General features: G+C 41.1%; 1 protein-coding gene and 2 long non-coding RNA genes across 19 annotated transcripts in view; 2 read left to right on the top strand and 1 right to left on the bottom strand.

Moving 5' to 3' along the window:
* The first annotated feature begins 108 nt into the window (after nucleotides 1-108).
* LOC127002720 (nucleoporin p58/p45-like) overlaps nucleotides 109-26,631 on the top strand; it is a 36,069-nt gene continuing 9,546 nt past the window's right edge. For 3 of the 6 annotated variants that reach the window (XR_007756465.1, XM_050868800.1, XM_050868801.1), the window contains exons 1-12: nucleotides 109-239; nucleotides 2,393-2,472; nucleotides 2,724-2,870; nucleotides 5,341-5,475; nucleotides 6,931-7,281; nucleotides 8,955-9,074; nucleotides 9,540-9,630; nucleotides 11,554-11,728; nucleotides 11,994-12,189; nucleotides 13,343-13,543; nucleotides 14,387-14,504; nucleotides 15,670-15,872. Coding sequence is in view for 2 of the 6 variants with exons in the window: in XM_050868800.1 (XP_050724757.1) it covers nucleotides 2,463-2,472; nucleotides 2,724-2,870; nucleotides 5,341-5,475; nucleotides 6,931-7,281; nucleotides 8,955-9,074; nucleotides 9,540-9,630; nucleotides 11,554-11,728; nucleotides 11,994-12,189; nucleotides 13,343-13,543; nucleotides 14,387-14,504; nucleotides 15,670-15,872 (1,747 nt within the window). In the remaining 4 variants the exon portion in view is untranslated. Of the gene's footprint in view, nucleotides 240-2,392; nucleotides 2,473-2,723; nucleotides 2,871-5,340; nucleotides 5,476-6,930; nucleotides 7,282-8,954; nucleotides 9,075-9,539; nucleotides 9,631-11,553; nucleotides 11,729-11,993; nucleotides 12,190-13,342; nucleotides 13,544-14,386; nucleotides 14,505-15,669; nucleotides 15,934-26,631 lie in introns of all 6 variants that reach the window. The other 3 variants (XR_007756466.1, XR_007756467.1, XR_007756468.1) reach the window with 2 other exon arrangements.
* Nucleotides 15,856-18,958, bottom strand: LOC127002724 (uncharacterized). 9 transcript variants are annotated; one of them, XR_007756471.1, is made up of 6 exons: nucleotides 18,684-18,958; nucleotides 18,506-18,591; nucleotides 17,134-18,445; nucleotides 16,674-16,937; nucleotides 16,263-16,507; nucleotides 15,856-15,980 (listed from the first exon to the last, which is right to left on the bottom strand). It is a non-coding gene; the product is annotated as an uncharacterized LOC127002724 (long non-coding RNA). The 9 variants fall into 9 exon arrangements; XR_007756476.1 differs by having other exon boundaries at nucleotides 16,263-16,341; XR_007756472.1 differs by having other exon boundaries at nucleotides 15,896-16,023; nucleotides 16,306-16,507.
* Nucleotides 19,061-26,625, top strand: LOC127002726 (uncharacterized). 4 transcript variants are annotated; one of them, XR_007756482.1, is made up of 4 exons: nucleotides 19,061-19,794; nucleotides 20,607-22,329; nucleotides 22,536-22,741; nucleotides 22,948-26,625. It is a non-coding gene; the product is annotated as an uncharacterized LOC127002726 (long non-coding RNA). The 4 variants fall into 4 exon arrangements; XR_007756481.1 differs by lacking the exon at nucleotides 19,061-19,794 and adding an exon at nucleotides 20,203-20,389 and having other exon boundaries at nucleotides 20,620-22,329; XR_007756483.1 differs by lacking the exon at nucleotides 19,061-19,794 and having other exon boundaries at nucleotides 20,206-22,226.

Raw genomic sequence — 26,631 nt, 5'->3', positions numbered from 1 at the left:
GGTAAAGGGTATAAGTGTGAATTAAGTATAGAAATGTTGAGAAGGAGGACCTGAAGCGATAAGCGGAACAGGTCAAAAGAAGAAGAAGAAGGAGGCTCTGAGTACGATAATTTGCCGAGGCTTCGTAAACAACAAGGCGTGAGGCGGCGCGGGGTGTGTGTTATTTTAGTGTTTTTAGCCTCCACGATGTCCTCCCGCCACCCCTGGACCACCTAACAGGACACCGGCCACTAGTAAAGGTACACAAGTCAATTATGTGTTATTATTTCCACTACTATTGCTAGTTATGGGTTTATGTATATTCCCTCGGGGTGATTTGAAAACCGTGGCGTCCTCTTGGAACTGTGTTAAGAGTGTTGAGGGAAGTGTACTACGTGGACATGAAGGCAAATACAGGACAGGCGCTGGCAAAGGCTTCCTCCAGGCCATTCAAGCCAACAGAAGGTAGACATTGAGACTCACTACGCGCCTCCAATATTGTCCCCACGAGAAAAATAATCTTTCCATGGTCTCACATACTGTTGTACTACTCTAGTTTTACCGGCGCGTCATACATGTAGGGGGTCCAGGAGCACCCCCTTGGTTAGGAGTGGGGCAAAGCCCCCCTGTTAGGTGTTGGGTTATGTAAAGTTTGGGGTATTAGTCCAGATTTGGGCCCAATTCACAGCCACGAATGCCTTGGTGCTCTATGAAGGGTTTAGTATTTTTACTACACATTGCCGTATTGCTTTGCCGTCGGAAATCACTCGTTTTTGTGATATAAAAAATTTTGTCGTAAATATTTAAGTCAGTCGCGCCACCCACGCCCGCCATGGTGGTTGTGGTAGGAGGGACTGTAGGGTTGCCAGATGCTTCAATAAGAGAAATCCTCACACCAAGTCACAATAATATATAGTAATATATGCATAATATTAATATATTAAATAATAATGAGGATAATATTCATGAAAGCGTAGCCTCCTCTAGCGGCAGCAGCGGCGACAGTCCAGCCAGTGCTGCAAGAAATACCTCTTCGCCAAAATCAGTCGCTTATACATGGTTAGGTTATGTAAAGTTCAGTTGGAGTAGTTGAAATGCGCTCCCCCACCCAAAACCCTCAATATCCCACAGGTGTCCAAGTTGAACCTCTCTGCGAGCTATTTTGCTGCTGCAGCGGCGGGTGTTCAACACGCTTTGAAAAGTTTTTTTATATTTTTTTATAGTGATTTAATGATTTACGACAGAAACACTCAGCCAAGTATTTCATAGCACACCTAAAACTACCAGAAAAAAATAGTCTCGTCCACCAGTGTGAATTGGATCCTAATCTGGACATTTACCAAGTTTGGTTGGAGTAGTTTAAATATACTCCCCCACCCAAACCCCCCGATTTCCCACGGGTCCCCCAAGATCGTTTGGGGAAAGGGATTTGGCTTTTATCTTTACTTTTAAGTACTTGCGCCTTTATATTATGGTTGAGGGACATGTATTTCGTCACTTAACTATAATATGGAGGCGTAATATCATATTTTGGAGGCGTGGAGTCTCCGCAATTACCGAAAAGAAGATAAGTTACATAACCTACCAAGGCGGGGGTACAAACAACTACCTTAGAACTCCCTCAGTTAAGATGCAAAATGGGACAAAACTTTGGGATTATTCACGAGAGGGTAGCCTACTAATTTTGAGACACTGACTGCTTATTTCTGGAGAAAATATGATGCTTTTTAATATGGAGATGGTATTTTTTTTCTGGAAATCAGTAAATGATTGACTATTCAGTGCTTGTTGCGCATCTGCCGCCTCCCTCTCCTGTCTCGCGCTGCATATTTTCTCCGGCCCACACCACATGCCGAATAAATTTAAACTAACCTAATGTAACCTACCTAACAGTGGGACTTTTCCCTCCTCAATCCTACTTCTATTTTCCAGAAGTCATTTCTTACTGCACTACATTCAGGGACTGAAAAAGAATTCATACTGCAAGTATTAACTTTGCAAGAGGTGGCTACCCTCTCGTGAATATTAGCCCCAAACTTCAGTGGGTAAAAATATTGGAAGCTCGTGCAGTCTGATCCTGAGGCAGTTTTGTTTTTTGGAATAAATGTTTAGCTGGGGAAGGAGATGGTTTTATTTTATGGAACTCATTTAATGATCAACTATTTCAATACCTGAGGTGCACCGCCGCCACCCTGCCTCAACCCATTAATTAACACCGGCCAGTGTTATGGACCCACCCCTGCCAGCACCCCACCCCATCCCACACTGTGTATTTCCTGCGGCCAACACCGCATGCCAAATAAATTTAAACTAAACCTAACCTTCCTAAGGGGGGCCTATGCCCCCCTTAACCCTTATTGCAGTAGTACTTTCACAATCTGTACCTTATGGTATGTTACTTTCTTCTCCCCAGGTCCCAGATTCATCAAGCAAGCATATACATCTTTAGTTCTGTCAATAAGAAACAGGACATTGCAGCCAAAATGATGCCAAGTAAGTTTATTAGTAATATTTCTTTGTCTGAGGAGTTTTTAATTTCACTTACAATATTGGTGGCGAGGATGAAGCTTGGAGTAAAACGATCATGTATTATTCATATGTTGGTTTATTTCTTTCATTGCTTGTTCATTTGTTACCCTTTGTACTTTTAAATGTCATACTTCTGAGTCGGGTAATTGATGGCGAGGATAAAGACGAGAGTAATGACGACATCATGACAACAACCCTTGCCATCCTTCCTCTAGGTGGCAACCCAGCGGGGGGCGGCTTCAACTTCAGCCAGCCCCAGGCGGCCTCGGGGCAGCCTGCCAACAAGAGTCCCTTCGGCACCACCACCACCACTGCCGCAACCGGCGGGGGGTTCAACTTTGGCATCACGCCCTCCCAGCCAGGTCAGAGGCAGAGGCAGTTTGAGAGAAAGAGTTTGAATGAGAATAAATTGTGGCTCTGACAACATTTTCTTTAGTTTTTTTTTGGAATGAAGGAGAATGGAAGGAAAACAAATGAAGACAGGAGGAGAGGAGATATAATAACAGAGGTAATGAAGGAGGGGAAGAAGAGAAGGAATAAGGATGAAGAGGAGATAAAGATCAAAAGGAGAGAAGTGAGAAGGAAAGAGAACAAATGAAGGGGTGATGAGAGTGAAGAAAACAAATGAAGACAGAAGACAGGAGGAGAAGAGATATAATAAAAGAGGTAGGGGGAGAAGAGAAGGAATAAGGATGAAGAGGAGATAAAGAGCAAAAGGAGAGGAGTGAGAAGGGAAGAGAACAAATGAAGGGGTGATGAGACAAGAAACCTTAGGGCAGTGACTTTCATATGCGTGAGTCCCCCATCAACTGCATTCTCCTTTATAGTCAAAACAATACAGTATTCATCTCCTTATCCTTCTTGTACTTTTCTATGTGTTTTTGATGTGTTTTTATTATTTATTGTGTTGTTTTGTGCTTATTCTGTTTTTTTTTTCTTTTTCTTCCTCTTCTTAACCCGTTAGCAGTGACGGGCCAAATTTGTGGCTTTATCGTGTACCAGTGACAGGGCAAATTTGTGGCTTTACCGTGTACCAGTGACGGGCCAAATTTGTGGCTTTATCGTGTACCAGTGACAGGGCAAATTTGTGGCTTTACCGTGTACCAGTGATGGGCCAAATTTGTGGCTTTACCGTGTACCAGTGACGGGCCAAATTTGTGGCTTTACCGTGTACCAGTGACGGACCAAATTTGTGCCATGATAAAGACCCCCCAAAATAGATGATGCTTAAACTGATCACAAATACGTTGATACATATTATGAAATGGTTTGCGTGAGTGATGATATTTTCTCATTTTTCTTGCTTAGAGGGGCCTTTAAGAAACATGGTCCCCGCAGCTACCAGGTTAATGCTCCTCCTCTTACTTTTCTGTGTGTCTATCCCTCAAGAAACCTTAGGGCAGAGTGGGTTTCATATGCGTGAGCATAGCTGGGCACGATAACAGAAAACCTTGTTCCCGATAACCGATAACTGATAATGAAAAACCTTAACGGCGATAACCGATATTCGTTAACTAGAGACACAAATATAGGCGATAACCGATAACCGATACCCGATATTAATCCACAATTCCGATGCTAGCTAGCGATAAGTCCAATAGGCGAAAACGATACTATATTGATATTTCAGATAGAACAACATTGATGAATTCAGATTTTCATTATCTGTATTTTAGGAAACTTACAAAACCTTAAAACCACACGTTGACACGTACATATGGACGGTAATACTAGAAATGCCTGAACCGGTGTTGTGTTATTTGGCGTCCCCACCGTCAAAAATTGTTTACAAACACTGGTCTCTCGTGAACGGTGCATGCTCAGACCAGCAAGCGTAGACCTGTACAGTCTCACAAAGCTTTTAAACCACAATTAAGAGTTGCTGGAAGGCTGAATCAGACATATAGTACCACTACCACCGTCCTCGCTGTTTCTAGGACGACACTCTGTACGAGTTGTATTTATATGTACAGAGTGTACGTCGTTCTAGAAACAGCGAGGATGGTGATACTGTATGTTTGATTCAGCTTTCCAGCAACTCTTAATGGGTTAAAAAAACATTGTGAGACTGTACAGGTCTACACTTAATGGTCTGAGCATGCGCAGTTCACGAGAGACCAGTGTTTGTACACAAAAGCGCCAGCTTTTGACGATGGGACACCAAATAACACAACACTGGATGCCTTCAATACTATGACATGGTCACCAACGAATATGGAATATCAAATTTGAGGCAGTGAATAATCATTTTTGGGGCAAAGTTAAATGATTTTTCTCTATGATATATTGATTTTTGAGTAGCATAAAAAAAATAACCTAGTGTATTAATTTTCATGACCCAAGTATGAAATCTCATCACCAAAGATATTTCATACCCCGAAGTTTTTTCATACAACACCAGGCCACGCATGCGCAGTAAGGAGACAACGTTTTTTTCTGAGAGGCGGAAAAAAGTAGCGATTATCGCTAGTTTGGTTACAAAAGTAACGAAGATACCGATATATATTTAAATAAGTAGCGGATGGTCGATAATCCGATTTTGTTATCAGCGATAAAGTATCGCGATAACTTATCGCGATAACGCCCAGCTATGTGCGTGAGTCCCCCATCAACTGCATTCTCCTTTACCGTAAAAACAAGACAGTATAACAAGGTGGCAGTATGCAGTATGTCCTCATGGAAAACTCATCCCCTCCCCTTCTCTTTCGTCCTATTTTCTCTTCTCATTTTCTCTCACTGTCAAAAATAACGTAACAAAAAATCAACCAAATTATAACAATGGACGGCAACACTCCTTTTAACTCCCCTGCCTCCCCCTCCCTCCCCCCACAGCTGCAGTATCCATTGGCATTGACTTTGGCACCGGCGGCACCTCTGGCGGCTTTCCCCTGGGTCAGCCCGCCCCCGCCACGGCCCCCGTCACTGCCCAGACCAGCGGCTTTAGCTTCAACCCCACCCAGCCAGTAGGTGAGGCAGGTGTACTTGTAGAGGGAAAAAAAGGAAGGAGACGAAAGGAAAATGGAGGAAGGGAAGGAGAGAAAAGGAAGGGAAAGAGAGGAAAGGAAAAAGGAAGGGAGGGAAGGAAAGGAGGAAGAGAAGGAAGGAGAGGAAAGGATAAATTAGGGAGGGGAAAGAGAGGAAAGGGAATCAGAAGGAGGGGAAAGAAAATAGGAAGGGAGGGAAGGAGAGAAAAGGATAAATTAAGGAAGGAAAGGAGAGGAAAGAAAAAGGAAGGGAGGGAAGGAAAGGAGGAAGAGAAGGAAGGAGAGAAAAGGATAAATTAAGGAAGGAAAGGAGAGGAAAGAAAAAGGAAGGGAGGGAAGGAAAGGAGGAAGAGAAGGAAGGAGAGGAAAGGATAAATTAGGGAGGGGAAAGAGAGGAAAGGGAATCAGAAGGAGGGGAAAGAAAATAGGAAGGAAGAGAAGGAGAGAAAAGGATAATAGGAAGGAAGGAAGGGAGGAAAGGAAGAAGGGAAAGAAGAGGAAGGAAAGAAAGAAAGAAAGGAGAAGAAGGAGAAAGAAAGAAGGAAGGAGAGGAAAGGGAGGGAAGGGAAAAAGAAAGAAAGGAAAGGAAAAGGAGGGAAGGGAAGGCAGGCAGTGTTAGGCTATGTCATGGCCCGCAGTGTGTCATCTTGTATAAGTTAACCCCTCTCCTATCCTCATTTGTTCTTCCCTTTCTCCTTTTCTTCTCTTTGTGTCTGTTTCTCCACTGTTCTGCTTCTTCCTTCTTTCCTTACCCTTCATTTTCCTCCTTTTTTTCTTGTCTCCTTCTCTCCTCCTGTCTCTTATTCTCTTTTCTCCTTCTCTTTCTCCTCTTCTTTTGCTCTTTGTGTCTTTCTCCACCATTCTGCTTCTTCCTTCTTTCCTTACCCTTCCCTTTTCCTCCTTTTTCTTCTCTCCTCCTGTGTCTTATTCTCCTTTATTCTCCTTCGTTTTAATTCCTCTTCTTTTGCTCTGTTTCCCTCTCTCCACCTTTCATCTTATTCCTTCTCCTCTCTCCCTTTATCTCCCTCTTTTCCATTGCCTTTCTTTCATTTCCTCTCCTCTAATCGCCTTTTTTATCATCTTTTCTTCCCTTCTCTCCTTTTGCTCTTCTTCTTCCTTGTTCTAATATGTTTTTTCCTTCTGTTCCCTCCCTCCTCCTCCTTTTCCTCCTTTTCTTACATTTCCTCTTCTGTCTTAATTTGTTCTCCTGTCCTTCTCTTCTGTTCTTTCTCTCTCTCTCTCCCTCCATCCTTTTTTTTTATTTCTTTCATCCATTTCTTCCCCTCTTTATCTCCCTTACTCCACTTTTGTTTCCTCCTTTCCTTCCTTCTTCCTTCCTTCCTCCTTTTTTCTGTCATTTCTCGTCTTCCCTTCTCTTATTTTGCTCTTCATCTCTCTCTCTCTCTCTCTCTCTCTCTCTCTCTCATCCGCCACACAGCCACCGCCGCCCCCACCACCAGCAGCGCCTTCAGCTTCGGTACCACACCAGCCACAGCACCCGGCGGCTTCAACCTCGGGGCATCCACCCTCGGAACATCCACCCTCGGGGCATCCACCCTCACCCCAGCCTCCTTTGGGTCGATACCAGCCGCCACGACCTCCGCCACTGGTCTAGTCGTGCCCACCACCGCCACTGCTCCTCAACCGGCCATCACCAGCGGGACATCTGGTTTCTCCTTTGGGCTCCCGGCGACGACCAGTGCGCCGCTCACGGGGTTCTCCAGCGTGGGTACTACTGCGACTTCCTTGGGGACGCAGATGAATAAGGGGTTGCCGTTTGGGTTCGCGGGTGAGTGTGTGTGTGTGTTTGTTTATCTATGCTTTGTGGTCGCTCTTTTTTTTTTTTTTTTTCTATCTATCCTTGTTTTAGTTTTCTGTGTTTTTGATTTTTTTTTTTTTATGTTTTTTTTCTTGTTTTATTTTATTTATTTATTTATTATTTGTTTTATTGGGTGTTTTTGTGTTTCTGCTTTGTGGTCGCTCTTTTTTATTTTTTTTCTATGTAATTATCCTTGTTTTACTTTTCTGTGTGTTTTTGGTGTTTGTTTTTTTATTATTTATTTCTATTGTCTTGTTTTATTTTATTTATTTATTTATTATTTTTTTTATTGGGTGTTTTTTTCTTTGATGTTTATTTTTTTTTCTATGTAATTATCCTTGTTTTACTTTTCTGTGTGTTTTTGGTGTTTGTTTTTTTATTATTTATTTCTATTGTCTTGTTTTATTTTATTTATTTATTTATTATTTTTTTTATTGGGTGATTTTTTCTTTGATGTTTATTTTTTTTTTTCTATGTAATTATCCTTGTTTTACTTTTCTGTGTGTTTTTGATGTTTGTTTTTTTATTATTTATTTCTATTGTCTTGTTTTATTTTATTTATTTATTTATTATTTTTTTTATTGGGTGTTTTTTTCTTTGATGTTTATTTTTTATCTATGTAATTATCCTTGTTTTACTTTTCTGTGTGTTTTTGGTGTTTGTTTTTTTATTATTTATTTCTATTTTCTTGTTTTATTTTATTTATTTATTTATTATTTTTTTTATTGGGTGTTTTTTTCTTTGATGTTTATTTTTTTTTCTATGTAATTATCCTTGTTTTACTTTTCTGTGTGTTTTTGATGTTTGTTTTTTTATTATTTATTTCTATTTTCTTGTTTTATTTTATTTATTTATTATTTTTTTATTGGGTGATTTTTTCTTTGATGTTTATTTTTTTTTTCTATGTAATTATCCTTGTTTTACTTTGCAATGTTTTTTTTTTGTGTGTTTTATTATTATTTATTGCGTTATTTTGTGCTTATTCGCCGTTTGGGTTTGTGGGTGAGTGTGTTTGTTTGTTTGTTTGTGCTTTGCGGTTGCTCTCTTTTTATCTCTATGTAATTATCCTTGTTTTATTTTGTGTGTGTTTTTGATGTTTTTTTTATGGTATTATTTATTGTGTTATTTTGTGCATATTCAATCTTTTTTTTTTTTTTTTTTCTAATTCTTCCTCTTTTTATGCTTATTCTGTTTTTTTGTTTTGTTTTGTTTTGTTTTCCCTCTTAATCCTCCTCCTCTTCCTCTTCTATTCCTCATTCTCTTTTCTCTTTCTCCTCTTCCTGTTTTTTCTTTCCTTTCTCCTCCTCCTCCTCATCATCACAGTTTTTTCTCATTTCTTTTTATTTTGTATTTTTTTTTTGTCTTGTGTTGTAATTCTCCCTTCATATCATACAATTTTATTTATTTATTTATTTATTTTTTTTTTACAACAAAGGAGACGGCTCAAGGGCAACAAAAAGAGTGTAGAGAAAAAAAATGCCCGCGGAAAAAAAAAGCCCACGACATGTTATTAAGCTCTTAAATTATAGTGTCTGTTTGTTTATCTGTTTGCCTGTTTCTAGTGTCTGTCACCCATCAGTCCCACCACCAACACACACTCCATACCCCATAGTAACCTGCCCTTGCTTCCCCCTCCCCTCCAGCTAGCACCCCCGCATCCATGGCCGCCACTAGTACAGCCGCCATCGCCCCTGTGAGCTCCATGGGCCTGGGGGGTATGGGGAAGGGCCTCGGCGGTGCTCAGCCTCCCTCCGCCAACACAGGTAAGGAGATTTAACCCATCCGTTGCGATTGGCATGGATTTGGCCTTCACTGTTTGCCTGGTAACATATACTCCCAGGTCTTTCTCTGCCTCTGTGGTGGATAGTGGAGTGCTTCCCGTGTGATACTGGTATGCTGGATTTCCCCTCCCAAGGTGCATGACTTTACATTTTTCTTAATTGAATTGTAGCAGCCACTTTTTGCTCCATTCCTGTAGCTTGGTGAGGTTTTCTTGTAGGAAGTCTGCAGTCAAGGGGTTAAGGGCCATATTTTTAAACATTCTTGGGTCCAATCTCACATATTTGACGAGGCTTTCATGAGAGTTGGGGTCATTTCCTTGGGTAGTTTTATGACCCTGGTGGTAGACTGACCCTTCTGTACCATGAACCTAAAAACACAGTCGTTAAAATTCGGTTGATCTCCTTTTTGGTCTTCGGAAGACTCACCATTTTCTCTCTGCCCGCCAGATGCCAACAGTTCTGGGTCCAAGTTGAGCGGCAAGTCGACCAAGGACCAGCAGCTCCCTCCAGACCTCTTCGCCACCATCGCCGTCTTTGAGTGAGTGACGGAACATTACTAACTGGTCTCCTGAGGGCTCGTGTTCTTCTTTTCTTCCCCTCCACTATTCTGGTTATCATGTATTTGAAGATACCCTAAACTTAACCAAACATAACCTGACCAAACCCCAAACAGTTACTATAGGTCTTGACTCAGAAAATTCCTATATGCTTCCTTACCAATGAGATTTTCTATACAACAGAGTGAGGTCATTCTTTGTTGATTTATACCATAAGGTGTTGGCTATCATGTTTGAAGATACCCTCTTAACCTAACTAACCTAACAAAATCCCAAACACTTACCATATGTCTTGACGTAGAAAATTCATATATGCTTCCTTACTAATGAGACTTTCTAAACAACAAAGTGAGGTCATTCTTTGTTGATTTATGCTAGTTATAAGGTGCTGGCTATCATGTGTTTGAAGATACCCTAAACTTAACCTAACCTAACAAAACCCCAAACAGTTACTATAGGTCTGACCCAGAAAATTCATATATGCATCCTTACTAATGAGACTTCCTATACAACAAAGTGAGGTCATTCTTTGTTGATTTATGCTAGTTATAAGGTGCTGGCTATCATGTGTCTGAAGATTCCCTAAACTTAATCTAACCTAACAAAACCTTACTAATGAGACTTTCTATACAACAAAGTGAGGTCATTCTTTGTTAACTTTTACCATAAGGTGCTGGCAATCATGTGTTTGAAGATACCCTAATCTTAACCTAACCTAACCTTACAAAACCCCAAACAGTTACTATAGGTCTTGACCCAGAAAATTCCTATATGCTTCCTTACTAATGAGACTTTCTATACAACAAAGTGAGGTCATTCTTTGTTGATTTATGCTAGTTATAAGGTGCTGGTGATCATGTGTTTGAAGATACCCTAAACTTAACCTAACAAAACCCCAAACAGTTACTAAAGGTCTTGACTCAGAAAATTAATTGACTAATGAGATTTTCTATACAACAAAGTGAGGTCATTTTTTGTTGATTTATACCATAAGGTGTTGGCTATCATGAGTACTTTTGCTTTCTTTTCTGGCTGTATTTTTTCCTCTCTCTCTCTCTCTCTCTCTCTCTCTCTCTCTCTCTCTCTCTCTCTCTCTCTCTCTCTCTCTCTCTCTCTCTCTCTCTCTCTCTCTCTCTCTCTCTCTCTCTCTCTCTCTCTCTCTTTTTCTTTTTTTTTTTCTTTTACTTCATTGTCTTTTTTTTTTTTTTTTTTTTACCTTCTTTTATTGCTTTTCTTTCCTTTTTTTAGCAATTTTTCTTTTATTTTATTGCCTTGTTTTTGTTTTTCTTACCCTAAACTTAACCCCTCCTTTTTTCTTACATCTTTAGGAGCGGCGAGTAGCAGGCTTTTTCTTCTTTTTCTGTACTCTTTTTATTGCCCTTGAGCCGTGTCCTCTGATGTAACAAAAACAAACAAAAAAAAAAAAAAAAAATTATCCCATCTGCCTTCAATAGTTCCCTTCCCTTCTCTCCTCCTTCCTCGAACATATCGGTTGGTATTATAAGACACTTTCGTTCTCACATCAGTATTTCTAAAGGTCAAAGAGGGGATCAATTGGGTTCTAATGAGTGTTTCTTTAGGTTCATGGTACAGAAGAAGGGTCAAACTACCATCAGGGTCATAAAACTACTCCTGGAAATGCCCACAACTCCTATGAAAGCCTTGTCAAATATGTTCTTCTAGGTTCGCGGTACAGAAGAAGGGTCAAACTACCACCAGGGTCATAAAACTACTCCTGGAAATGCCCACAACTCCTATGAAAGCCTTGTCAAATATGTGTTCTTTGGTGGCAAAATGTCTTGCAATACGACCCATATTTTTAAACAGCCACGTGCCCTCCCCAAACACACACACAGAGGCACACCCATCCTATAACAAACATTTTTTCGCCCTCGCAACTCCAGGTCTCGGAAGAATGCGGAAAACACGGCATCCGAGGAGAACATCCGTCAGACCGCGGCGCCCTTCCACAAGATTGGCGAGAAGGCGAAGGAGATCCAGAAGGTGTTGGCAGAGTTGGCGAGTGACCACCTCCAGCTCCAGGCCAGCACCTCCAACCTGAAGGGGGAGGTGATGAAGGTGAGGGGGGGGAGGCAGGAGAGAGAGAGAGAGAGAGAGAGAGAGAGAGAGAGAGAGAGAGAGAGAGAGAGAGAGAGAGAGAGAGAGAGAGAGAGAGAGAGAGAGAGAGAGAGAATTATTCTCAGTATTAGGATGCTGGAAAAGAGAGAGGGAGGATGAGAAGGAGGAAAGGAAGGGAAGGAGAGAGAGAGAGAGAATTATTAGTATTAGGACGCTGAAATTCAATACATGGCCCTAAACGTCTTTCCCCTTCTTGTTCCTGCAGGAGGCCGAGCATGTGGAGATGGCCAAGCGTACCAAGGAGACGCCCATGGCCCTGCAGGGGGACAACAAGGCCCCGGAGGTGTTCTTCATCAACCTGGTGCGTTCCTTCGAGGCGGAGATGATGTACTGCCGCACCAAGATAGAGGAGGTGTCGCAGTGCATGCAGGCCGCCAGCAACCCGTGTGAGACCCAGGAAGGTAAGGTGCAAGGGGCTGGGAGTAGGGATTGTCGTATTGGACCTTTTTCTTTGTCCCGGGATTCCGGGATAAAATTAGCTCTAATCCCGGGATCCAGGGATTTTTAATTGTCTAAAATTGCACATTATACCTAGTTTCCCTTTCAGATTTTTGATGTGCTTGACATTAATTGATATGCAGAAATATTACTGTAGATTGACTGTCTTATTCATTCCACTTAATGTTTAATTCCAAATTTCCAGCACACACTTTGTTTCTCAACACAGAAAAAAGAATAAGACCTAAAATATGCTTCGTTTACTACTTTATTTTTGTTCTGCTTCCGAATTCCAATGCGAATGACAATGTAAATTATACTGTAGTTCATTATCACTGATAAGAGAAGTACATTTGTTTCCATTTATACTCAGTGAAATGAAAAGAGTACTTTATCACAGAAAATGTCCAACATAAAAAAAATGTTATCATCATCGTAGCAATCAGTAGCTAAAACGTTGGGAACTATGGCAACAGCGATCAGCTGTGCAGGCAGGCAAACAGACAGACAGTTTACTGCCAACCGTCACTGGTCAGTCACTCACGCGAGGAGGGAAAGTGTGCTGCTTTTTTGGTAATTTTGTTGTCACGCTCATCTCAGTGCCGTATACATACAGCAACGTGAAATATGCAGACATGGTGTTCATTATACAAGCTCTGTTACGGGCAACGGGAGTGCCATGGCTGCTTTATAATACTCAAGAGAATATCTAAACAGTGAGTCCTTCCGTCAAACACAAAAAAACATTCCTCACGGGACACCCTGTATATGAATATATATAGAGCTACAAGTCCACAACCATCCTGCAGTCAAATTTGCCCCTATTTTTGTACTTAATTTCAACCTGGGATGTCCTGGAATGTGCAAAAATATCCCGGGATTATTAAACCTTGAAAATTGTTCGGGATCCCGGGAAACAAACCCTAGCTGGGAGGACTTGTAAGCTTGTGAGACCCAGGAAAGTAAGGCTGCAAGGGCTTTACCTCCCTCCCCTGCCACACCCCTCTCTTTTCCTTTTCTTTTCTCCTTTTCTTCTTGATGACTTCCTCCAATGAAAAAAATAATAATAATAACTCACTCAGTCTCTCTCTCCTCTCTCTCTCTCTCTCTCCCCAGACATCGCAGAGGTGCTGCAGCGGGAGCACGACACCCTGAAGAACCTGGCTGCCAAGGTGTACGCCAAGCACGGCCAGCTGGTGGAGCTCAGCCACCTGCTCAAGACCAAGACCACCCCCAACGAGCAGGAGTTCTTCAGACTCTACGCCAAGGAGGACGCCAAGACCCCCGCCTCGTCTGTTGTCAGGCCGCTGCTGGAAGGTGAGCGCGTGTATGAGGAGCTCGTCATTTTTGTGTTTAGATTTTTATTTATTTATTTTTTGTGAAACGGAAGCAACTAAAGGACAAAATAACAACAAAAAAAAACTATAGATCTTGACTCAGAAAATTCATATATGCTTCCTTACTAATGAGACTTTCTATACAACAAAGTGAGGTCATTCTTTGTTGATTTTTACCATAAGGTGCTGGCTATCATGTGTCTGAAGTTACCCTAAATTTAACCTAACAAAACCTAAAACAGTTACTATAGGTCTTGACTCAGAAAATTTTTATATGCTTCCTTACTAATGAGACTTTCCATACAACAAAGTGAGGTCATTCTTTGTTGATTTTTACCATAAGGTGCTGGCAATCATGTGTCTGAAGATACCCAAAACTTAACCTAACCTAACCTAACAAAACCCCAAACATTACTATAGGTCTTGACTCAGAAAATTCATATATGTTTCCTTACTAATGGGACTTTCTATACAACAAAGTGAGGTCATTCTTTGTTGATATTTACCTTAAGGCGCTGGATATCATGTGTTTGAAGATATCCTAAATTTAACCTTACCTAACCTAACAAAACCCCAAACATTACTATAGGTCTTGACTCAGAAAATTCCTATATGCTTCCTTACTAATGGGACTTTCTATACAACAAAGTGAGGTCATTCTTTGTTGATTTTTACCATAAGGCGCTGGCTATCATGTGTTTAAGGATACCCTAAACTTAACCTAACCTAACCTAACAAAACCAGCTTATTATTTCTTAGTATTTCCTCCTTAGTATATAGATGCTGCCTTAACCTTTACCCTTTCCCTTCCCCTTGCCCTTAGGTGGAGGCAGTGGTCTGTTGGCCTTCCAGGAGCAGCAGCAGCGGGCCAAGGCAGTGACGCTGGGAGCCGCGCCGCCCACCATGCCCCTCACACACACCACCACGCCCTCCATGTTCAGGTGTGGCCCAGTGGTAGTAGTAGTAGTAGTAGTAGTAGTTGTAGTAGTGGGAATAGTAGTAGTAGTAGTAGGAGGAGGAGGAGAAGGAAGAGGAAGAGGAGTTGTAGGAGAATGAGAATGAAGAGGACTAGGAAAAACAGTAGGAGGAGGAGAAAGAAGGAGAAAGAGAAGGAGGAGGAGGAGGACAAGAAAAAGCAGTAGGAGGAGGAAGGAGAAGGAAAAGCAGGAGGAGGAGGAGGACAAGGAAAAGCAGTAGGAGGAGGAGGAGGAAAAACAGAAGAAGGAGGAGGAGGAGGAAGAGAAAGAGGAGTTGAAGAAGGATAAAGAACAGTAGGAGAAGGAGAATGAAAATGAGGACAAGGAAAAGCAGGAGGAGGAGGAAGAAGAGGAAGAGGAGGAGAAGGAGGAGGAAGAGAAGGAGGAGGAAGAGGAGGAGGAGAAGACCAGCAACAAGTAGTGATGTAGTACTATTATATCAACTGTCTATAGTACTTTTAATAATTTTTCTATTGTATTGCATTCTGTTCTATTGCACTTTATTGTATTTTCTCTTCCAGTTCTATTTTTCTGCTGTATTGTATTCTAAGTGTATTTTTCTATTGTAGTTATGACTCTTCTATTGTGTTCTATTGTGTTCTATCCTGTTGTTTTCTGTTGAAGTTAAAACATTTTCTATTCAGTTCTATTCTTTCCATTTCTATTGCATTCTATCCTCCTGTTTTCTATTGAGGTTAAAACATTTTCTATTCTATTCTGTTCTTTCTATTTCTATTCTAGTTATGACATTCTTCTATTGTGTTCTATCCTGTTGTTTTCTGTTGAAGTTAAAACATTTTCTATTCTATTCTATTCTTTTTATTTCTATTCTAGTTATGACATTCTTCTATTGCGTTCTATCCTGCTGTTTTCTATTGAGGTTAAAACATTTTCTATTCTTTCTATTTCTATTCTAGTTATAACATTCTTCTATTGCATTCTATCTATTAAAACATTTTCTATTTTATTCTATTTTTTCCATTTCTATCGTAGTTATGACATTCTTCTATTGCGTTCTATCCTCTTGTTTGCTATTGAAGTTAAAACATTTTCTATTCTATTCTATTCTTTCCATTTCTATTACATTTTCAACATCCTTCACACTCACCCTAACTCGCTCTCCCCTCAGCGGCGGCAGCACCCAGCCCGGCATCTTCACCCTTGGCCCTTGTTTCGGCAACACCCCCGGAGGCACCAACACCTTCGTGACCAAGCCGCTCTTTGGGAACACGCCCTCGACCTTCGGCAGCACCGCAGCTCCGACGGGACTGCAGCAGACAGGCACGGCAAGCCCCTTCGCCATCAGCTCCCCCTTCAACACCAAGCCCTTCGGTGGGTAGCGGCGCGGTCACCCTCAGGTTATGTATACTCAAGGGAAACACAAGGATACAAGGTGACTACAAGGCCAGTGCGAGTCCCCGGGTACAAGTTATCCACGACCTGTATTTTCTTTCCTCTTTCCTGTCACTTTGAACTACCTAACCTTCATTTGATACTCTTGAATTAGGTTTAACGAGGCATTTGCTCATTTCCTTCTTTATTTAATGTCCTTATCTTCCTTTATGGGGTTGGACATTCAAGGTTTTCTGCTCACTAATGTCCTTTAAATCTACCTTACCTTTATTTGAAGCTCCTGAACTAGCTCTTAATGATGTATCTTTTCAGTTCCTTATACATTGTCTTTCTGCTACAAGGCATCCCCGGGTACAAGTTATCCATGACCTGTATTTTCTTTCCTCTTTCCTGTCCCTTTGAACTACCTAACCTTCATTTGAAACTCTTGAATTAGGTTTAACGACGCCTCTGTTCAATCTCTTCTTCATTGAACGTCCTTATTTTCTTGTATGGGGTTGGTCGTTCACTCTTTTCTGCTCTTCCAGTACCCTTTAAATCCACCACCTGTATTTTCCTGTCCCTTAAAACTATCTAACCTTCATTTGAAACTCTTGAATTAGGTTTAAGGAAGCCTCTGTTCAATCTCTTCTTCATTGAACGTCCTTATTTTCTTGTATGGGGTTGGTCATTCACTCTTTTCTGCTCTTCCAGTGCCCTTTAAATCCACCACCTGTACTTTCCTGTCCCTTAAAACGACCTAAGCATCATTTGAAACTCTTGAATTAGGTTTAAGGACACCTCTGTTCAATCTCTTCTTCATTTAACGTCCTTATTTTCTGTTACGGGGTTGGTCGTTCACTCTTTTCTGCTCTTCCAGTACCCTTTAAGTCAACCACCTGTATTTTCCTGTCCCTTAAAACTACCTAACCTTCATTTGAAACTCTTGAATTAGGTTTAAGGACGCCTCTGTTCAATCTCTTCTTCATTTAGCGTTCATGTTTTTCCTCACGGGTAGCCTAGTTCACTTTTTTCTGCTCTTCCAGTGCCCTTTAACTCCACCACCTGTACTTTCCTGTCCCTTAAAACTACCTAACCTTCATTTGAAACTCTTGAATTAGGTTTAACGACGCCTCTGTTCAATCTCTTCTTCATTTAACGTCCTTATTTTCTGTTACGGGGTTGGTCGTTCAATTTTTTTTTTGTATGGGGTTGGTCGTTCACTCTTTTCTGCTCTTCCAGTGCCCTTTAAATCCACCACCTGTATTTTCCTGTCCCTTAAAACGACCTAACCGTCATTTGAAACTCTTGAATTAGGTTTAACGAAGCCTCTGTTCAATCTCTTCTTCATTTTACATAATTATTTTTCCTTACTGGGTTGAGTGTTCATTTTATTCAGTTCATTCATTACTCTATTACTATTCATTACTACTATTTTATTTTATTTATTACTATTACTACATTACTATTTGTACTCCAGTCTTTTTGCCTATTATTAACTAACAGCTGTACAATTGCTCCGTTCATCCACTAACCTGTTTGTATCCCATGAATCTCACAGCCGTTCAGTTTGTTCCATTCATCCGCCACACTGTTTGTATTTCTCCGTCCTGTCTCCTTCCTTAACCTGAATCAAACTCGTGGCTTTGTTTTCCTCCTCCTCCTCCTACTACTACTACTACTACTACTACTACTACTACTACTACTTTTGTTTCCGGGTCAATGTTTTGCAGTTATCATCATCATTATCATCTGGTTTGCTGCCATGGGGTCTATCTTCGAGGCCTTGTCGCCATAGTATAGAGCCTGGTTATTTATTTACCTTCAATATTTTGTTTTATACATATTTATGGTCTGTCTGTCAAGGGTCTGTTCACCCGTCCGCTGCGATTGGCACGGATTTGGCCTTCACTGGTAACCTGGTAACATATAGTCTCAGGTCTTCCTCTGCCTCTGTGGTGGATAGTGGAGTGTTTCCCATGTGGTATTGGTGTGCTGGATGTCCCCTCCCAAGGTGCATGACTTTATATTTTTCTTCATTGAATTGTAACGGCCACTTTTTCTTCCATTCCTGTAGCTTGGTGATGTCTTCTGGTAGGAAATCCACAATCAAGGGGTTAAGGGAAGGTGCTGGTTGTCCTGGTCTGTTCTTCTTTACTGGTGGTTGAATGGTCATGCTTATCTTAACCCGGTAGCAGCGATGGGCCAAATTTGTACCATGATATAAACCCCCAAAAATAGATGATACATAAACTGATCACAAATGGTTTGATATATATTATGAAATGGTTTGCGTGAGGGGTGATTTTTTCTCATTTTTCTCGCTTAGAGGGACCATTAAGAAACATGATCCCCGCAGCTACCGGGATAAGGTGTCAACTAAGTATAAAATATTCCTTCTTGATGATATATTTGGTAGATATTCCAAGTTTTCTTTACATATGTAGGTTTATTACTTTGAGCCCTATTTTTTTATTTATTCTATTGGCTATTCCTTGGCTACAGAAGCAACAGCCCTGTAGCCATTATTCTTTGCCTCCAACCTGTAATTGTAAGCAGTTTTAACACAATACCTTCACCCTATGTTATGGAAGGCCTTCAACCTGTAATTGTAAGCAGTTTTAACACAATACCTTCACCCTATGTTATGGAAGCAGCAGCCCTGTACCCATCGTTCTTTGCCTTCAACCTATAATTGTAAGCAGTTCTAACACAGTACCTTCCCCCCTATGTTATGTTATAGAAGCAGCAGACCTGTACCCATCGTTCTTTGCCTTCAACCTGTAATTGTAAGCAGTTCTAACACCGTACCTTCCCCCCTATGTTATGTTATAGAAGCAGCAGCCCTGTACCCATCGTTCTTTGCCTTCAACCTATAATTGTAAGCAGTTCTAACACAGTACCTTCCCCCCTATGTTATGTTATAGAAGCAGCAGCCCTGTACCCATCGTTCTTTGCCTTCAACCTATAATTGTAAGCAGTTCTAACACAGTACCTTCCCCCCTATGTTATGTTATGGAAGCAGTGGCCCTGTACCCATCGTTCTTTGCCTTCAACCTTTAATTGTAAGCAGTTCTAACACAGTACCTTCCCCTATGTTTCCCCCCCCCCCCCACGTTATATGTATAGCAGTGGCCCTGTACCCATCATCGTCTTTTGCCTTCAACCTTAATTGTAAGCAGTTCTTATGTTATGGAAGCAGCAGCCCTGTACCCTCTATTACTGTTTTGCTGGAGTTCCCCTTTAGTCTTTCTTAAGGCTTGTTCACATGATCGTGGGGCACTTGTGGTGGTGGAGCACAGTAACAAAGAATGCTTGGACACCACAGGTTACCACTGATCTTGTGAACGGGCCTTTACAGGGCAGGAAGGGCTGGGGCTGGGAATACAATGTTCTCATACCCTTAAATAGTAGTACATGACCTTTCAGATGCATTCCTTGGTGTTCCTGGGATCTTTATGTGTTTTGTGGAGTGCTTGGGGAGTGAATGAAGAACACTTGACTTCAGGAGTTGTGTAGGAACATGTAAAGGAGTGTTGTTCATTTTGCTGGTCAGGTTCATATCAGAATACTGTTTTGGGTTCATTCGCCAGTCTACTTGTTTTCTGTGCAATGATTCTCAGAGTAAAGGCTGTAGACAAGTGTACTAAATATCTGACAATGAGTGTTGCTCCTTAACATTTTTTTGATCAGAGTAATGTTAAAAAATGTTCATATCTATTAAATACTATTGATTACTCTGCCAATTTCCTTTCGGGAGCATTTTTTCTCTGCTTCCTTTAGTGTGATAAAAGAAAAAGAATGGGGAGTTTAGATGCACAGGAAATTGAATCATAGTGGTAATAATGTGCTCAACGGGGTTTTACTCAGAATTTTCAGGGGATCTTATCAAAATTTCAGGGGATTCTTTAAAATTTTCAGGGTATTCTATCAAAATTTCAGGGGATTCTTTAAAATTTTCAGGGAATTCTATCAAAATTTCAGGGGATTCTATCAGTTTCAGGGGATTCTTTAAAATTTTCAGGGGATTCTATCAAAATTTCAAGGGATTCTATCAAAATTTCAGGGGATTCTTTAAAATTTTCAGGGGAGTCTATCAAAATTTCAGGGGATTCTATCAAGATTTCAGGGGATTCTTTAAAATTTTCAGGGGATTCTATCAAGATTTCAGGGGATTCTTTAAAATTTTCAGGGGATTCTATCAAGATTTCAGGGGATTCTTTAAAATTTTCGGGATTCTTTAAAATTTTCAAGGGATTCTATCAAAATTTCAGGGGATTCTTTAAAATTTTCAGGGAATTCTATCAAAATTTCAGGGGATTCTATCAGTTTCAGGGGATTCTTTAAAATTTTCAGGGGATTCTTTAAAATTTTCAGGGGATTCTATCAAGATTTCAGGGGATTCTTTAAAATTTTCAGGGGATTCTATAAAAATTTCAAGGGATTCTATCAAGATTTCAGGGGATTCTTTAAATTTTTCAGGGGAGTCTATCAAAATTTCAAGGGATTCTATCAAAGTTTCAGGGGATTCTTTAAAATTTTCAGGGGATTCTATAAAAATTTCAAGGGATTCTATCAAGATTTCAGGGGATTCTTTAAAATTTTCAGGGGAGTCTATCAAAATTTCAGGGGATTCTTTAAAATTTTCAGGGGAGTCTATCAAAATTTCAGGGGATTCTATCAAGTTTCAGGGGATTCTTTAAAATTTTCAGGGGATTCTATAAAAATTTCAAGGGATTCTATCAAGATTTCAGGGGATTCTTTAAAATTTTCAGGGGAGTCTATCAAAATTTCAGGGGATTCTATCAAGTTTCAGGGGATTCTTTAAAATTTTCAGGGGAGTCTATCAAAATTTCAGGGGAGTCTATCAAAATTTCAGGGGAGTCTGTCAAGTTTCAGGGGATTCTATAAAATTTTCAGGGGAGTCTATCAAAATTTCAGGGGAGTCTATCAAAATTTCAGGGGAGTCTGTCAAGTTTCAGGGGATTCTATAAAATTTTCAGGGGAGTCTATCAAAATTTCAGGGGAGTCTATCAAAATTTCAGGGGAGTCTATCAAGTTTCAGGGGATTCTTTAAAATTTTCAGGGGAGTCTATCAAAATTTCAGGGGAGTCTATCAAAATTTCAGGGGATTCTTTAAAATTTTCAGGGGATTCTATAAAAATTTCAAGGGATTCTATCAAGATTTCAGGGGATTCTTTAAAAATTTCAAGGGATTCTATCAAGATTTCAGGGGATTCTTTAAAATTTTCAGGGGATTCTATAAAAATTTCAAGGGATTCTGTCAAGTTTCAGGGGATTCTTTAAAATTTTCAGGGGAGTCTTATCAAAATTTCAGGGGATTCTATCAAAATGTCCGAGGTACAGTTGTCATGCATGATGGACAAAGACCCACACTTGTAGTCATTCCTCATTCCTGTTTACAAGAAATGGATAGACAGGATGATAATAATGATGATGATAAAGAAGAGTACAGTCATACCTTGGTTTACGAGCTTAACCCGCTCCAAAATCTTGCGGGGGGGCTTCGTGGTGCAGTGGTTAGCACACTCGGCTCACAACCGAGACAGCCCGGGTTCAATTCCCAGGTGGAGTAGAAACATTTGGGCGGCTTTTCCGATACCCTATGCCCCTATCCACCCAGCAGTGAATGGGTACCAGGTATTAATCGGGGGTTGTGTCCCTTCTATAATTCCTTCCCCTTCTGTCTCTCTCCGGCATATGATCACAGATGTTGCACCGACTAAACGAAACTTTCCAACTTTTCCAGAATTTTGCTCACAAACCAATAACTCATTAACCAAAACTGTAGGTAAGTTTGGCGCTGAAAACACAAAGGTCGCACACCGGAGCACAAACACCATCAGGACGCCTCTCCACCTGAAATTGACCTCTCTTTTGGCCACTCTTTACTTTTATCTTTTCTAGGAGCAGCGTATGGCGGGCTTTTTTTTTTCTACGCTTTTTTCATGCCCTTGAGCTGCTTCCTTTCCTGTAAAAAATAAAAATAAATAAAAATCGTAAGTGGACACGAGCGGGCGGGTGCTACCTCTGCGACTGTACAATGCAGACTGAGGCCCCATTCCCATTGTTTTCCACCGTGAGCCACCGTTGCCAGATTGTCGTACTCAGAGCATAGTATTTACCAGTTTCTAACACTTAACTATTGCCAAGAAACATCAGGATCTAACTCTTTTAACGATAACTTTAAATGAGTTTCGTTGTTGGAGCCCAGAAGACATTTTAGGGATAGGAAGTTGGGAAATATAGGCCGTAGACATTTTCGCTTTTCACATCAGCTCTTTCTAAAGGTCAAAGAGGGGGTCAGTCGGGTTGTAATGAGTGTTTCTTCAGGTTCATGGTACAGAAGAAGGGTCAAACTACCACCAGGGTCATAAAACTACTCCTGGAAATGCCCACAACTCCTACGAAAGCCTTGTCAAATATGTTCTTCTAGGTTCACGGTACAGAAGAAGGGTCAGACTACCACCAGGGTCATAAAACTACTCCTGGAAATGCCCACAACTCCTACGAAAGCCTTGTCAATTATGTTCTTCTAGGTTCACGGTACAGAAGAGGGGTCAAACTACCACCAGGGTCATCAAACTACTCCTGAAAATGCCCACAACTCCTATGAAAGCCTTGTCAAATATGTTCTTCTAGGTTCACGGTACAGAAGAAGGGTCAAACTACCACCAGGGTCATAAAACTACTCCTGAAAATGCCCACAACTCCTACGAAAGCCTTGTCAAATATGTTCTTCTAGGTTCACGGTACAGAAGAAGGGTCAAACTACCACCAGGGTCATAAAACTACTCCTGAAAATGCCCACAACTCCTACGAAAGCCTTGTCAAATATGTTCTTCTAGGTTCACGATACAGAAGAAGAGTCAAACTACCACCAGGGTCATAAAACTACTCTTGAAAATGCCCACAACTCCTACGAAAGCCTTGTCAAATATGTTCTTCTAGGTTCACGATACAGAAGAAGGGTCAAACTACCACCAGGGTCATAAAACTACTACTGAAAATGCCCACAACTCCTACGAAAGCCTTGTCAAATATGTTCTTCTAGGTTCACGGTACAGAAGAAGGGTCAAACTACCACCAGGGTCATAAAGCTACTCCTGAAAATGCCCACAACTCCTACGAAAGCCTTGTCAAATATGTGTTCTTGGGCGGCAAAATGTCTTAAAATACGACCCCTAATCAGCTGGGTACGACAATCTGGCGACGTTGCTGTGAGCACTCTTGTCTTGCGGCATCTATGACTTGTATAAAAAGGATGCTCGTATGCCAAGTCACCGCTCGTAAACCAAGACATTTTTATTGGTTAACATCGTGACTTTTAAAATACACTGTTGCCATACATAACCTTTCCATACCCCAAAAATTTATCTGGTAACTAATCTTTGTCGACCAATGTAGCATGTGCGATTGTTTTCCTTCTACCTTTTCAACATTCATTTACCTTTTCGTCCTTATTTATCATATTTAGAGTTAATCAGTTTCACATGTACCTGTTCTCGTAAATCAAAACACTCGTAAAGCAAGGCACTCGTAAACTGAGATATGACTGTGTAGTTAATATAATCCGCCTCAAGTTAAACTGCTCGAAGATAATGAAGGGCAAAATAATGCAAGTAAGTAGGTTCACCCACCTCACCGACCCCTTGACCAAACTCTTGTATTCATAAACCGAGGTATTACTGTGTAGTTAATATAATCCGTCTCAAGTTAAACTGCTCTAAGATAATGAAGGACAAAAAGATGCAAGTAAGTAGGTTCACCCGCCTCACTGACCCCTCGACCAAACTCTTGTATTCATAAACAGAGGTATTACTGTGTAGTTAATATAATCCGTCTCAAGTTAAACTGCTCTTAAGACAATGAAGGACAAAAAGATGCAAGTAAGTAGGTTCACCCGCCTCACCGACCCCTCTTGCGTTCCCTTTATTCAGTTTTCCTTGGGTTTGGATGCTCTGTCATTCATCCACTTCCTCTATGCTTGATCTTTCCTCTCAACAGCCTCCTCAGCCTTATAGTTTTTCTTTTCCGTTCCTTTCAGTTTCTTACTTCACCGCTACAAACTTAAATTTCGTCCTTTCGTCCCTTTCCTCTTCTCTGCTTCACAATCTTATTTATGATCCTTTCCTTCTTTTCCTCTCATTTCTTCACCTCTACAATTTTTTCCATTCCCTGTATCTCCGTGCATGTCAATTATTCCCTTCCCTTTCCCTCCCTTCTTGCCTTCCTTTCCTTCCTTTCCCTTCCCTTCCCTTCCCTTTCCCTTTCCCTTCCCTTGCCTTCCCTTCCCTTGCCCTCCCTTCCCTTCCCTTCTCTTCTCTTCTCTTCCCTTCCCTTCTTCCCTCTCTCCCTCCTTCCCTTGCCTTTCCCTTCCTATGCCTCTGTGGTCTAATGGTTAGCATGCCTAGCTACAAATCTGCAGCCCTGGGTTCGAATCCCGACCTGGGCAGTTGATGTGCAGTCCACCCAGCTGTTCATCCTCCCTTTCTGACTGGTCGATAAATGGGCACCTGGGGAAACCTGGGGAAGGTAAACTGTGGTAACCCGGATGTCACACTGGCCCTGTGTCCCGGGGCGATGGGTTCTTATACACTACAGGCTCAAGGGTCAACGCGACAAAGATGAGCACTGAGGCCATGCGCAGCTATAGCGTATGCCCCCAACTTTACCTTGCCCTATATTAACCCGTCCACTGCGATTGGCACGGATTTGGCCTTCACTGGTATCCTGGTAACACATACTCCCAGGTCTTTCTCTGCCTCTGTGGTGGATAGTGGAGTGTTTCCCATGTGGTATTGGTGTGCTGGATATCCTCTACATTTTTCTTTATTGAATTGTAGCAGCCACTTTTTCCTCCATTCCTGTAGCTTGGTGATGTCTTCTTGTAGGAAATCCACAGTCAAGGTGTTAATGTTCCTTGTGTTAAGATCTTACATTCATTCATGTCGTTTATAAGTTATGATCCTCACCATACCTTCCAAACATCCCTATGCCTTTTCTCTTCTTTGCTTTATCTCATGTAGTGGCATTTCTACCCAAGCAAAAGTTAGTCTGGGGTGAGTCCGGGGTCAACATTCGGCCCCACCAAGAAAACCTACCGACACTGTTGGCCGAAACGTAAATAATAAATAAGTAAATAAGTAAATAAAAATGACAAAGAAGAAAAAATGAGACTGTTTTGCTGCTATCTCTCCATCTGGTTTGTATGTCTTCATGATGTGTGAGTCTTTTCTCTGGTTTCCTTTTGTCTGTGCGCGTAAAAGTAAAATCTCCCGACTGATTTATTTGAGAAGTATAGTGAGTTGTTTTTAGTTGGGATGATATTTTTACAGGACGTTACAATAGCCGGTTGCATGAGAGCTGGCGGCCCTAATCCTTCAGGGGTGGACTCGCGGACTTGGCATCATTGCTTGGGTGATGGACCTTTTTTTTCAGCGCTAGCTCTAACCTTCCATGACAGAGCCTACAATCTCTCACTCTCTGCTACCTCTTTAACCCAGTAGCAGCGACAGGCCAAGTTTGTTGCTTTACCGTGTAGCAATGACAGGCCAAATTTGTGGCTTTACCGTGTAGCAGCGACGGGCCAAATTTGTAGCTTTACCATGTAGCAGCGATGTGCCAAATTTGTGGCTTTATTGTGTAGCAGCAACAGTGACGGGACAAATTTGTAGCTTTAACATGTAGCAACGATGGGCCAAATTTGTGGCTTTACTGTGTAGCAGCAACAGTGACGGGACAAATTTGTGGCTTTACCGTGTAGCAGCGACGGGCCAAATTTGTGGCTTTACCGTGTACCAGTGACGGGCCAAAGTTTTGCCATGATACAAACCCCCCAGAATATATGATGTATAAACTGATCACAAATGCGTTGATCTATATTATGAAATGTTTTGCGTGAGTGATGATTTTTTCTCATTTTTCTCGCTTAGAGGGACCTTTAAGAAACAAGATCCCCGCAGCTACCGGGTTGAATCAGTACCGTCACACAAGCAATGATACCAATTCCGCAAGTCCGCCCCTGAAGGATTAGGCCCACCAGCTCTCGTGAAACCAACTGCAGTGCTGATATTTTTTTATTTATTTATTTATTTATTTATTTTTTTTTTACAACAAAGGAGACAGCTCAGGGGCACAAAAAAAGGAAATAATAATAGAAGAAAGAAAAGCCTGCTACTCGCTGCTCCTAAAAAGAATCCAAAGAGGTGGCCGAAAGAGGGTCAGTTTCAGGAAGAGAGGTGTCCTGATACCCTCCTCCCTCTTCTGCTACTGTTAGGACCATTTCTACTACTGATACTCTTCCTATTATTACTATTACTCCAACTATTACAATACTTTTACTACTACTACTATTACTACTACTACTAATTCTAATACCACTGCTGTTATTGCTACTATTACTATTCTAGAACTTAAATTTCTTCCTCAGTCACAAACATAATCTCGGAGGCTTGCCTGTCACAAATGGCTTTTACAAGACTATTATGTAGCATTTTCATCTTCATAAAATAAGTATGGAAAGTCTTTTTGCAGCATATGAAACAGTATGTGAAGAGTAAATACTGAGCCTTTATTTCCATACATGTTCTGAAAAACTTACACATACCATATCAGTGTTTTGCAGATATAGATACATCCTCTATTCCATCAGTGTTTTGCCAAGCAGATATTTAATACACTTTGTGACGCTGGACTCCTTCTGTTTACCACCTGTTTAACATGTCATTGTATTTGC

This window comes from Eriocheir sinensis, chromosome 24 (assembly GCF_024679095.1).
Source record: "Eriocheir sinensis breed Jianghai 21 chromosome 24, ASM2467909v1, whole genome shotgun sequence".
Taxonomy (NCBI): domain Eukaryota; kingdom Metazoa; phylum Arthropoda; class Malacostraca; order Decapoda; family Varunidae; genus Eriocheir; species Eriocheir sinensis.
This window is presented reverse-complemented; position numbering and strand designations above follow the sequence as displayed.